The 13,674-nt window shown below is 40.1% G+C and overlaps 1 protein-coding gene across 2 annotated transcripts in view; it reads left to right on the top strand.

The window, feature by feature from the left end:
- Positions 1-9,539, top strand: part of LOC120045630 (cGMP-dependent protein kinase 1-like) — a 151,589-nt gene extending 142,050 nt beyond the window's left edge. For both annotated transcript variants that reach the window (XM_038990540.1, XM_038990539.1), the window contains exons 8-18: positions 786-851; positions 2,937-3,011; positions 5,724-5,820; positions 7,333-7,472; positions 7,595-7,684; positions 7,825-7,966; positions 8,082-8,245; positions 8,346-8,468; positions 8,561-8,623; positions 8,985-9,051; positions 9,140-9,539. In XM_038990540.1, coding sequence (XP_038846468.1) covers positions 786-851; positions 2,937-3,011; positions 5,724-5,820; positions 7,333-7,472; positions 7,595-7,684; positions 7,825-7,966; positions 8,082-8,245; positions 8,346-8,468; positions 8,561-8,623; positions 8,985-9,051; positions 9,140-9,238 — 1,126 coding nt within the window. In that variant the 3' untranslated portion in view covers positions 9,239-9,539. The remainder of the gene's footprint in view (positions 1-785; positions 852-2,936; positions 3,012-5,723; positions 5,821-7,332; positions 7,473-7,594; positions 7,685-7,824; positions 7,967-8,081; positions 8,246-8,345; positions 8,469-8,560; positions 8,624-8,984; positions 9,052-9,139) is intronic.
- Positions 9,540-13,674: the final 4,135 nt, after the last annotated feature.

Genomic DNA, 13,674 nt, shown 5'->3' with positions numbered 1-13,674 from the left:
GAAATAAGTTGCGTAGCTACGAATACATATGGGTCATTCCTCCCCTGCTTTGACACCAGAGTGTGACTTCACTGACATGTCAACAGCTCTAATGGTGATATGCATTCTCACTGTTCTGGAGTAAAGCTTGATTACGTTCTTGTTTAGTACTGTATTTAGTGTATGCTCGTCTTTTGGCAACAGGGTTTACCTGTTATGAATTTGGATAAAGTAGAATAGGTTTCAATGTGTCTTAGAGTGGTATCACTGCAGACTCTGAGATCTGCAAGTGTGTGTAGACAGCTTGCATGGACTCGCCTGCCCAGCTACAAGTGTATATTTGACTGTGCGCAGTGATACAGTCTGTGTATGAGGACCTGTCGTGCGAGTTAGACAAGAGGGCTATAGAGTCCAGGGATGACTCAGACTCTGAGAGCGACTGGGCAGACGAATCCTCGGAAGAAGAGGATATTGATGATACAGAGTAAAACTGGTTATACTTTTGTTACCATTACCTGTCGCTAATGTCCATGTATTTGTTAAAACAAAGCTTTATAATTATATGATGAAATGTTTCTATCGGAAAGTCTGTGTTTTTTTAGGTATCAAATGTCTTTCTATGGAATATTATTATATTGATTGTAACCCGTATTTGAATGATTTATCAAAATTAGGAACAAATTGTTTTTATTGTGTAGTAACAATTTTTCATTTTTAAGCACAAACCAAGTCATTTATGTTTGATCAAATAAAGTGCTGCTGTATTCTGTGTGATGTGTGTTACTAATGATGTATGTGTGTTCCAGGGAAGACATCAGGACAGCAAACGTCATCGCTGCAGAGACCGTTACATGTCTGGTCATTGACAGAGAGTGAGTGTTCAAAACATCCTCAGTACCTACTTTTGTATTCTGAAATGCTTTTGATAATTTGGTCTACAATATCACATAGCAAATGCCATTTAGCAGACACTGTTATCCAAAGTGACTTACAGTCATGCGTGCATACATTTTTTGTATCAGTGGCCCTGGGAATCAAACCCACAATCCTGACATTGCCAACACCATACTCTACCAACTGAGCCATACAGGACCACTTATTGAATGAATTACATCATTTCAAAATAAATTAATGTTGATCTACAAGATATGTACAGTAAGTGACATTATTCCTTGAGAGTCTAAGCTGTGGGGGTTCTACTAAGCGAACATATGGAATTGTTTTAAGATGGTCATACCATTTAACTATTTGTTCTTGAATTTTAGGACCCCTTTAGGTGTGATTTTTTAAATAATTAAAGCATTTTTTGATGAAACATTGCATTTAGCCTTACTGCTATTATCCAATAGATATGCATTGCATAACAGATTCATCCATGGAAAAGCATATAGTCAATGTTTTTTGTGTGTCCTGTATCTGAGAGATTTAAGAAAGATCAGCATTTTTCATTTTTACCCATATAAAAATAATAATTGGGACACTAAACTACATCCATGTATACTGTACTTCTATCCATTTTTTAAACTGGAACCGGGCTACCATCAGACGAGTCTTGTGAGGCTCGTGGGCGCCCTAGGGCAAAACATGTACGTGTTCGTGAGAGTCTCACCTTTCCATAGAAGGGTCATTTTAGTGTTTAGCCCAAACTTCTCGGACGCTACAGGCGTTTTTGTGAAAAGACAGCTTCTTGGGATGTCTCATGGTCTGATAAACAATGCAATAGCTAGTCCACCTTCCATGCATATGCGGAAGGCCGCCATTAGCGGATGTGGTAGATTGAGATGCAGCCCATGTAAAAAATCATCTTTAGTTTAAACAGATGGATTTTGATGGGGATTTTTTTATGATGCTAATTACATTTTTCCGCGGGTGTGCAGGCGTCGACTTTAAGTTAAACAAGGTCTCATTATTAAATCATGGTCTGTCATTGTGTCACCACTAACATCATGCAGTATTATAAGTTAGCTGTAATGCAAGAGCAAGGCTGGGTGGTATCAGTTGAGCCCCTGTCATGGAGCAGGCCTCTCATGGGCAACCCTGTGTCTTAGTGAGTGAGTCATCTGAATGAGAGTGGTGATTATTATGTTCTGTCTCTCTGTCTGTCACACAGACTCCAAATGCTCTCTCACCTCACATAGCCAGCTTACCATATATGTTACCCAGAACTGGTTGGGTTTGGAGCCAGCGTGAGAGAGAGGTTAGGGGTGGCAGGCAGCCTGCTATTTTTCTGGAAAGAAGGAGAGGGAAGAGAGGGAAGAAAATAAAAAGAGAATGAGAGTCAGGGGATAATGGTGAGAAGGAAATTCCAGCACAGATGTGTGTGCTTGCATGTGTGTGCGCTCGTGTGTGTATTTTGGGAAGAGAATTTAACCTTGTCAGCCACGGTTGTCAGCTGGTATTTCAGCTGTAAACATCTTAATTGAAATAGATTTTTATCAATATTATGCATCATTTTCATATTCATGTGTATTAGGTTAATGATTTATGGGTCTAGGGTTCATGTACATCCAAATAGAGATGATATGTGCAAGGAATCTGGGTATTATAAAGTAAACAGATGGTCTTGGGGTCTTGTAAAGTGAGACCAAGTGGTTATCACTTCAAACAACAATCTTATAAAGGTTTATTAAACATTCATAAAGTTTTCATATGTACTATAAATATGCAATACACTACTGCACTAGATGAGTCATATGGAGAATAAGTGTCTATAGATACCTGCTTATTAAGTATGTACTATCAATTACAAATATGAAGGGGCTGTTATGCCACAGTTAATGAACCAAAACACCAATTAGCAATGTTTTTGTCATTTAGACAACTGGCGTGATTACTTAAAGAGACAACAATACATACAGTATATATCAAGATATAACAGCTTCTTCAATGGAATGGGATCAATGTCTTGAACTCATATAACATTTCTCACAAACACTGTTTCAATTCCTGTGCTGCAGCTCGTTCAAGCACCTGATTGGAGGGTTGGAGGAGGTGTCCAGTAAAGGCTGTGAGGATGCTGAGGTCAAGGCTAGGTAAATCGCATTTATTTACTAATTTTGATAGCTGGCTTTACTTGGCTTTGAGGTTTGGTCAACCTAAGGTCTGTTACGTAACAACGCAATTCTCTGGTGACAGACCAGGAAGTGAAAGTCGTGACCTCTACCCCTTGGAGGAACCAGTATGTTATCTGTAACCGTGGAAGCAGGAGCATAGCACCAGGCACCCTGGTAAAGGGGCACCTTGGTGCTGTGGTGTGTTGTTGTTGGCATAAAGGGATGCCAGCTCGGAACAAGGTAATCTTGTGAGACAAGTTGAGGAGAAACAAAAACTGTGGTTTAAACCATAAACCGTGGTTTAAACATGGTTTCATGACAGCTTTGGGAACTCTTTGGTAGTATTTCGTTCTTTGTTGAAAGTAAGTATGGCATATTTAAATCTGTTGTTGTAAACCTTACATACAGCTATTTCAGGATACATGGCTTTGTGTACCTCATAGTGTATGGTACATTTGAAATGTCAGCCTCTCAAACTGAAATGTAGTTTTTTGGGAAGTATAAATAAAAATAACGGTTCACTGTTATGCTTACTTCCTGGAAAAGGGATGAGAATGGAGAGAGAGACTTGTGTTGGTCACTGTCGTGAGGCCTCTGTCTGAGACAGACAGTGAATGGAGTCTGTCCTGGAACCTACTGGACAATATGCTGTATCGTGTTCAATATGATACATTGTTAATGTCTTTCAGAATAATTCCATTCCAGGTTGTGCAGTTGGACGGAAGGTTGTTGTATACAATACAAAATGTTGTGTTCTATTGTTGTATCTCATAAAGGATCTCATCTTTCAAAATTAATTTGGCTAGATTTGCAAGAAACAGGGGGGTGCATGTATGTTTCATCACACTTGTATAGAATAACTAATTGTTTTTCAGAATACCAATTCTCTGCAATTCTACACATGTTAATGAATTTATTCTTACTTTCATTCTCAACTGCAGAAATAATAGTTGGTTTAGCTGTTGCAGTCTTTTACCAGTGATGGTAATGGTACAAGTTTGCCATCTAGTGGCCATTAACTAGTCTTACAACGTCAAATGAGCTATTGACTGAGGTAGGGCTGAATTGAGCTCTTACGCATCCCTCCTCAGGGCACTTGGTCAGGAAAAACTCCTGGCCTCAACCATCAACTGGGTAGTTCTACCTCAAAAAACACAAGGAAGAGGATTTTGACAATCACCATCTCAGATTGTTCTGAAATAGCTTGCTGCAACATTATTTTGTTGAAATATAATTTGATCTCTGGAAAATAAAGCTCCTTGATTGCATCCAAATTGGCCATTTTAATTTATAGGATTCATAGCATATTCAATAAATATAAAAATATTCTTTAACTAGGCAAGTCAGTTAAAAACAAATTCTTATTTACAGTGACGGCCTACCCCGGCCAAACCCTCCCTTCATTAACCCGGAGGACTCTGGGCCAATTGTGCTCTGCCCTATGCGACTCCCGATCACGGGAGGTTGTGATACAGCCCGGGATCGAACACGGGTCTGTAGTGACGTCTCTAGCACTGTGATGCAGTGCCTTAGACCGCTACGACACTCAGGATCCATACAAGTAGTATGGAGCTGCGGCTCAGAGTATAGTTTCAGCATCCTATGTAATGTATTCCCAGTGAATTTGGTGATGTTTTTTTCCCCTGTTCAGAGAAATTAGTATTAGAATCCCCCCACCCCCCTCAATGTTTAAGGGATAGTTCACCCAAATTACAAAATGACATTGGTTTACTAACCCTGTAAGCAGTCTATTGACAAGGTATGACAGCAACCTATGCTTTGTTTTTTTTTGGTCACTGTTTCAGATGCTAACTTTTTAGCACTTGTGGCACAAATCCAATGCAAGTCAATGGTACCTATTGTATATTAGCATTTTCATGCTTCATGTTCAAATCATCCTAAAGTATCTTAAAATGCATTTTGTAGCTCAATTAATGTTACTTATAGATGATTTGGATATGAAGCCTGAAAATGTTAATATAGGTACCATTTGAAACAGTGGGGAAGTGAACAAAACTAAAGCATGAGTTGCTGTAATACCTTGTCCATATACTTCTTAAAATGGAAAGGAAATAATATGCAATTTGAAATTTCGGCGAAAAATCCCTTTAACATTGGGCTGGGGGATTCTTCAAACTATACGTTTTTTATCACCTAATAGCAGGATTAGCACAATCTAGTGGTCAGACGAACCTGGTAATATCAGGATGTAGGATGGGACAGAAACCCAACAACTTCAATGATTAATTTCTCTGAACAGTGGAAAAAAAATAAGGACCATTTCTTTGGTTTCCTAATGTCTTACTCATTGTTAGAAAAAATAGATCCAAATAGGATGTTAGGTACTATATTTATTGAACATTATATGAATCCTATAAATTCAAATGACAATTTTGTGTGCAATAAATTAGCTTAATTTCTCAGAGAACAAAGACCGAAGGTGTTGAAGATCCTCTGGCTTGGTTGACCCAGAAACCTTTTATCCTGAGGGCTCAGGCCTCTATCTGTACTGATTCTCCCAATCACACCATTGAACTGATAAGGCCCACTGGATTAAACAAAAAACAAGAGAAGACACTGGGAGTTGGGGATATCGGCGACTGGGCATGTGGAAAATGGCCCTGTGTCTTGCAAGGATGAGGGGAGGGTGACAGTTCAATTGAATTAACATGTCCTTGTCTTTCCCTGCAGGTACGAAGCAGAGAATTCTTTCTTCTCCAAACTCAGCCTGGTTGACTTCAACATCATCGACACACTGGGGGTTGGTGGCTTTGGCCGTGTAGAGCTGGTAGGAACCACAGCTGCCACTTGCCGGTCTCCTGACCTAATATCAAGCTATAGCTTTACGAAAAGTTCCTTGTATAGACTTGTGTTGAATGTTGAATAAACTGTCATTTGAACTTCCTCTGCCGGTTGTCCACTTGCCCACAGAAAAGTATCATTAAACCAACTTTTTAAAATGCTGGTACTGCCATTGAGATCTCTATTACCTGGCACATGTGCAAAACCGTGCAAACACCTGCATGAGCTTGATTAGTATACATGCATCGCAAGCATGTATTTACAATGTGTGTGCCTACGTCAGGTGAACAAACAAACCGTGGGAGATCTGTATTTCTGCACTTTCCTGTGGATATTTTGTTTCAAATTTCCAACGGCATAACAACGGATTTAGTGGACAAATGGCAAAGTTAAAATTACCTTTATTTAACATTCTGACTTGTAAAGGGATTGTTCACTCTTCTGGAATCTACGTTAGTGATGAGTGTGGGACGTCCAGACTCGGAAGCGTAAGAGGCTAAGCTGCCACTTACAGTGCATTCGGAAAGTATTCAGACCCCTTGACTTTTCCACATTTTGTTACGTTACAGCCTTATTCTAAAATGGATTACATTTCATTTTTTTTCCTCATCAATTTACACAATACCCCATAATGACAAAGTAAAAACAGGGTTTTAGAAATGTTTGCTAGTTTATAAAATATAAAAAACTGAAATATGACATTTACAGAAGTATTCAGACCCTTTACTCAGTACTTTATTGAAGCACCTTTGGCAGCGAATACAGCATCGAATCTTCTTGGGTATGACGCTATAAGCTTGGCACACCTGTATTTGGGGTGAGTTTCTAGAGCTCTGTCAGAGTGATCATCTGGTTCTTGGTCACCTCCCTGACCAAGGCCCTTCTCCCCCAATTGCACAGTTTGGTCAGCTCTAGGAAGGGTCTTGGTGGTTCCAAACTTCTTCCATTTAGGAACGATGGAGGGCACTCTGTTCTTGGGGACCTTCAATGCTGCATTATCTTTTGCCGTCCCTTCCCCAGATCTGTACCTCAACACAATCCTGTCTCTATGGACAATTCCTTCGACCTCATGGCTTGGTTTTTGCTATGACATGCGCTGTCAACTGTGGGACCTTATATAGACAGGTGTGTGCCTTTCAAAATCATGTTCAATCAATTGAATTTACCACAGGTGGACTACAGAGAAGTTGTAGAATCATCTCAAGGATGATCAATGGAAACAGGATGCACCTGAGCTCAACTTAGAGTCTGAATACTTATGTAAATAAGGTATTTCTAACAACCTGTTTTCACTTTGTCATTATGGGGTATTGTGTGTAGATTGCTGAGGAAAAATATATATTTAATCCATTTTAGAATCAGGCTGTAACATAACAAAATGTGGAAAAAGTCAAGGGGTCTGAATACTTTCCGAAGGCACTGTACATTGTATTGCTTTGATGTTTATTTTAACCGTTGCTTAGAGCTGACAGAGCTCTCCTCTCTCCTGTGTCGACAGGTTCAGCTGAAAAGTGATCTGGTGAAGACGTTTGCCATGAAGATCCTGAAGAAGCGTCACATTGTGGACACGCGACAGCAAGAGCATATCCGCTCTGAGAAACTCATCATGCAGGAGGCCCACTCTGACTTCATTGTCAGGTAGAGACATGCATGCAACGCCTTTCCACAGACACACTTTTAATTCACAGTAAATCCTACAGTGGACACACCCTCCCCCCGCCACTGTCTTGATATCTTTGCACTCTGTGTTTTGTATTCAGACTGTACAGGACGTTTAAGGACAGTAAGTACCTCTACATGCTGATGGAGGCTTGCCTGGGAGGAGAGCTGTGGACCATTCTTAGAGACCGGTGAGTCTTAGATGGTCAATATTTCAACTAATGTCATTGTGCCCACATGTGTTTCAGTGAGACTATGGAAGATCTGGCCGATGTGTGCCTGTTTAAAATGTGACTTATTTTAAAGAGGTTATTGTCCCGTCCTTCTCCAGGGGTTCGTTTGAGGATTCAACCACCAGGTTCTACACAGCGTGTGTGGTGGAAGCATTCGCCTACCTACATTCCAAAGGCATCATCTACAGAGACCTTAAACCAGAGAACCTTATACTGGACCACAGGGGCTATGCCAAGCTAGTAAGAGACACACAACATTGTGGATTCAAAGCTTAATGACCTAAACATCTAACCCTTTGAACTATTAACATTGCAGGTTACCTCTAAGAATGTGTTTCACATGTCCTTTGTTTAGGTGGACTTTGGCTTTGCCAAGAAGATCGGGTTTGGGAAGAAAACGTGGACGTTCTGTGGAACACCAGAATACGTGGCACCAGAGATCATTCTGAACAAAGGCCACGACATCACAGCTGACTACTGGTCTCTAGGAATCCTCATGTTTGAGCTCCTCACCGGCAGGTATACAGACAAAGCTGATAATCTTAAATGAAAGTGTAAGGCCAGATGTTAACTGAGATAGACACTCAAATGTATACCTATCTCCACCCCTGTCTTCCAGCCCTCCCTTCTCTGGCCCTGATCCCATGAAGACATATAACATCATCCTGAGGGGCATTGACATGATCGAATTTCCAAAGAAGATCACCAAAAACGCTGCCAACTTAATAAAAAAACTATGCAGGTGAGTCCCAAACCATTTTGTACACCCTCAACAATTACTGTTTAATGTAATTTAGTGTTAACGAGAGTATTAATGATGATGTGTAATTTTAGGGACAATCCTTCGGAAAGACTAGGAAACTTGAAAAACGGTGTCAAAGACATCCAAAAGCACAAGTAAGTTCATGGATAGCCATATTATTCTACTCATCTTCCCACATTTATATATTTAAAGTAACTGTTCAGTGTTTCCAGATTTCTATGATATATGACCTGTAATTAATTACAAGATGAGTTAAATAGTTTTCCTTCCAAAAAATAGAAACAAAGTATCTTATAAAGCAGTTTTTCTTTGCTGGAATGGTGTAGGCGTATACCAGTCGTTAGAAATATTAATGCAAGTAGACGGCTGTTTGGCCAGCTCATCTTCCTCAGGAGAATGACCTCATCCTCTATGAGGAAATATAAAGCATTTTTTAAACTGTCTGTTTGAGATAGGTGGGATTTTATTTCTTTAACAATTTCTATACATTTCCAGATGGTTTGAGGGCTTTAACTGGGAAGGTCTAAGGAAAGGAACGCTGACACCCCCTATCATCCCTAATGTAAGTCACAAACCAACATTTCAGCAGCAAGCTGCTTTCATCAGGGTTTCAAGTGGCTCAATACTGTCTGTCTTTTTCTGTCAATCAGGTGATATCACCAATGGACACGAGTAACTTTGACAACTTCCCAGAGGATAAGGAAGACCCGCCCCCAGATGACAATTCTGGCTGGGACAACGATTTTTAAAATGTCACCCCCACCCCCAAAACCAAATTAGCTTATGTCATTGGCCTGGAGGCCTACTTCAGGATATAGCTGAATTCTAAAGACTGCGATACAGAGGAAGTGGAGAGGGGAGGAGAGGAAGAGGACAAAAAAATGCTCTGGGTCAGCAATATGTCTTCGCTACACGTGGCTCTGGGACTAGCATGTAATGACCATAGTACTTCCTCAGGGTTCTCACACATATGCACATGCAAGCAAATACACAAGCAAGCACGCACACACACACACACACACACACACACACACACACACACACACACACACACACACACACACACACACACTCACACTCACACTCACACTCACACTCACACACACACACACGAGGCAAGTCCTGGAGCTAAAACAATGCCTATTTATTTAGCAGAGAGAGTGTGTGAGAATGAGAGTATGTACAATATACAGCCCAAAATAAAGGAAACACCAACATAAAGTGTCTTAATAGGGTGTTGGTCCACAACAAGCCAGAACAGCTTCAATGCACCGTGCCATTGATTCCACAAGTGTGAGGGATGTGACATCATTCTTCTACGAAAAATTCCATAATATGGGATTTTGTTGATGATGGTGGAAAATGCTCCAGAATCTCACATAAGTGTTCAATTGGGTTGAGATCTGGTGACTGAGACAACCATGTCCCGAGTGGCGCAGCGCATCTCAGTGCTAGAGGTGTCACTACAGACACCCACGTTAGAATCCAGGCTGTATCACAACCGGCCGTGATTGGGAGTTCCATTGGGCGGTGCACAATTGGCCCAGCGTCGTCCATGTTTGGCCGGTGTAGGCCATCATTGTAAATAAGAATTTGTTCTTAACTGACTTGCCTAGCTAAATAAAAATAAATAAATATAGTTTACATAATTGTCATGCTTATCAAACCAGTCAATGACCACTCATGCCCAGTGGATGGGGGCATTGTCATCCTATGGGGGCATAGCCATGGTCTGCAAAATAATGACCTCCCCAGCATTTTTATACATGACCCTAAGCATGATAGGATGTTAATTGCTTAATTATCTCAGGGACCACCCTGTGTGGAAGCACCTGGTTTCAATATACTTTGCATCCTTCATTTATTCAAGTGTTTCCATTATTTTGTCAGTAACTTGTATATGGGAGTATATGAGTGTAAGAACACTACAATAACTGATAAAACAAGTCAAATTTAGTATAGGGTGGAATATTCGTTTTCTGTTGCTGCCACGTAGCTGCACTGCTCCTAAAAGGTTGGACAGACAGACTGGCTGGGCAGGCTGGGTCCATGTTTGGAAGGCTTTCTCTCTGCACCCTGTTTTCTTGAAAGACTCCTATTACTGTAGCTGGTCCACAAGGTTTGACTTACCTACAGTACATCACTGGTATGTGGGCCTCCTCAATAGGGAAACAGGATCTTACCACTGAGTCTGACAAGTCAAACAGGTATCAAGTGCTCATGACGAACCTGAATGTTACTGTTCTTAATATTACTTTTAGACACAGACAGACAGTATAGTGCTTTGCAAAAGTATTCATCCCCTTGGCGTTTTTCCTATTTTGTTGCATTACAACCTGTGGATTTTTATTTGGATTTCATGTAACGAACATACACAAAACAGTCCAAATCGGTGAACTGAAATGAAAAAAATAGCTTTAATGGAAAAGTGGTGCGTGAATATGTATTCACCCCCTTTCCTATGAAGCCCCTATATAAGATCTGGTGCAACCAATTAACTTCAGAAGTCACATAATTAGTTAAATAAAGTCTACCTGTGTGCAATCTAGTCCACCTGTGTGCAATCTAATCTATAAACACCTGTTCTGAAAGGCCCCAGATTCCACACCACCACTAAACAAGGGGCCCCACCAAGCAAGCGTCACCATGAAGACCAAGGAGCTCTCCAAACAGGTCAGCGACAAAGTTGCGGAGAAGTACAGATCAAGGTTGGGTTATAAAGAAATATCAGTAACTTTGAACATCCCACGGAGCACCATTAAATCCATTATTAAAATATGGAAAGATTATGGCACCATACCAAACCAGTCAAGAGAGGGCCACCCACCAAAACTCATGGAACAGGCAAGGAGGGCATTAATCGGAGAGGCAACAAAGAGACCAACGATAACCCTGAAGGAGCTGCAAAGCTCCACAGCGGAGATTGGAGTATCTGTCTATAGGACCACTTTAAGCCGTACACTCCACAGAGCTGTGCTGTATGGAAGAGTGGCCAGAAAAAATCTGTTGCTTAAAGAAAAAAATAAGTAAACACATTTGGTGTTGTGTGGAAGACTCCCCAAACATATAGAAGAAGGTACTCTGGTCAGATGAGACTAAAATTGAGCTTTCTGGCCATCAAGTAAAACATTATGTCTGGCGCAAACCCAAGACCTCTCATCACACGAGAGCACCATCCCCACAGTGAAGCATGGTGGTGGCAGCATCATGCTGTGGGGATGTTTTTCATCAGCAGGGACTGGGAGACTTGTCAGAATTGAAGCAATAATGGATGGCGCTAAATACAGGGAAATTATTGAGGGGAAACCTGTTTGTCATCCAGAAATTTGAGACTGGGACGGAGGTTCACCTTCCAGCAGGACAATGACCCTAAGCATACTGCTAAAGCAACATTCAAGTGGTTTAAGGGGAAACATTTAAATGTCTTGGAATGGCCTAGTCAAGGCCCAGACCTCAATCCAATTGAGAATCTGTGGTATGATTAAAGATTTTTGTACACCAGTGGAACCCATCCAACTTGAAGGAGCTGCGGCAGTTTTGCGTTGAAGAATGGGCAAGAATCTAAGTGGCTAGATGCGCCGAGCTTATAGAGACATACCCCAAGAGACTTGCAGCTGTAATCGCTGCAAAAGGTGGCTCTACAAATTACTGACTTTGGGGGGGTGAATAGTTATGCACGCTCAAGTTTTCCGTTTTTTTGTCTTATTTCTTGTTTGTTTCACAAGAAAAAATATTTTGCATCTGTGAAGTGGTAGGCATGTTGTGTAAATCAAATGATACAAACCCCCCCCAAAATCTATTTTATTTCCAGGTTGTAAAGCAACAAAATAGGAAAAATGCCAAGGGGAGTGAATACTTTCGCAAGCCAGTGTATATGTACATATTATATGAAGTTACAATCTCACACATACACAGCTGCTACACCCATCTACTTTACTCATTCATGTACAATGTATATAACAGCTACTGTACTTACCTTAAAAAAACACAATTTCTGTTCTGTGCTTCTGATAGAAAAATTGTGACCTTTCTAATTTCTTGAAATCAATTTGTTATTACGCAGTTATAAACTAATTTAACCAACAACAATAACTAACATACTCAGACCAACTTTAATTTCACAGGCATAGGACGAACAGTCAATAATGATGTAATTTAAAAGTCCACTACATTTGTTTTATGCTTAGCTACACATCAACCTTATGTATTGCAAATGTCTGACATTCTCATCCTCTAAGTTGCTCTGTCATCATGTAGCTGCTAACCAATCAATATAAATGCCATCCCTTCAATTAGGTAAGTCATATTTTCACTCCACAATAGTTTAATTTACCACTTTTAAATGGGGTTCTAATGCCTTCAGTGCTGTCGTTTCTACTGTACTGTAAATATAAGTACTGTATTAAATATGAATGGATACAATATTATGAGCACTGGATATTGTTTCTGTGTATTGATATTTAAGTGCTGGATTACTTTGTAATGCACTTGCTTTATTTCTTTAGGAGAATTGTGTTGTTTTGATAATCTGTTTAATATGTAACACCTTTGTTGATTGTGTTAATTCTCCATCTTTAGTTAGTAATAATATGGACCGCTAAATCCAGAGGACAATGCTAAATAGGTTTACATAGTACAGTAAGTAGCAACCAATTAGTATTCATTGTTGACATTCTAAGTATGAAGTGTGCATCAATCATATTTTGGAGTAGGTATATTTTTAAACTTCTTAGGGCTAGGCCCCTTTTTTCTCAATTTCCGCCTGAATAACATGCTCAAAGTAAACTGCCTGTTGTTCAGGCCCTGAAGCCAGGATATGCATATAATTGATACCATTGGACAGAAAACACTTTGAAGTTTGTAGAAATGTTAAAATAATGTAGGAGAATATAACACAATAGATATGGTAGGAGAAAATCCAAAGAAAAACCAACCAGAATTCTTTTGAGAGAGAGACCATGCTCTTACAATGGCAATTATAAGGGCATACTCAATTCTAGCTCCCAGGTTTCAGGCTTGTAACTTCCAAAACGAATAAGAAATATCAGTTTTAGTACAGGGACACAGTCTTGGAAATTTGTGTTTGCTCGCGCCATGAAGAAAGGAAACACCTGCTAAAATCGGTTTCCTATTGAACATACTTCTTTCTGTAAGAAATATTATAGTTTGATTACATTTTAGGGTA

Source organism: Salvelinus namaycush, chromosome 4, assembly GCF_016432855.1.
Source record: "Salvelinus namaycush isolate Seneca chromosome 4, SaNama_1.0, whole genome shotgun sequence".
Classification (NCBI taxonomy): Eukaryota; Metazoa; Chordata; class Actinopteri; order Salmoniformes; family Salmonidae; genus Salvelinus; species Salvelinus namaycush.
This window is presented reverse-complemented; position numbering and strand designations above follow the sequence as displayed.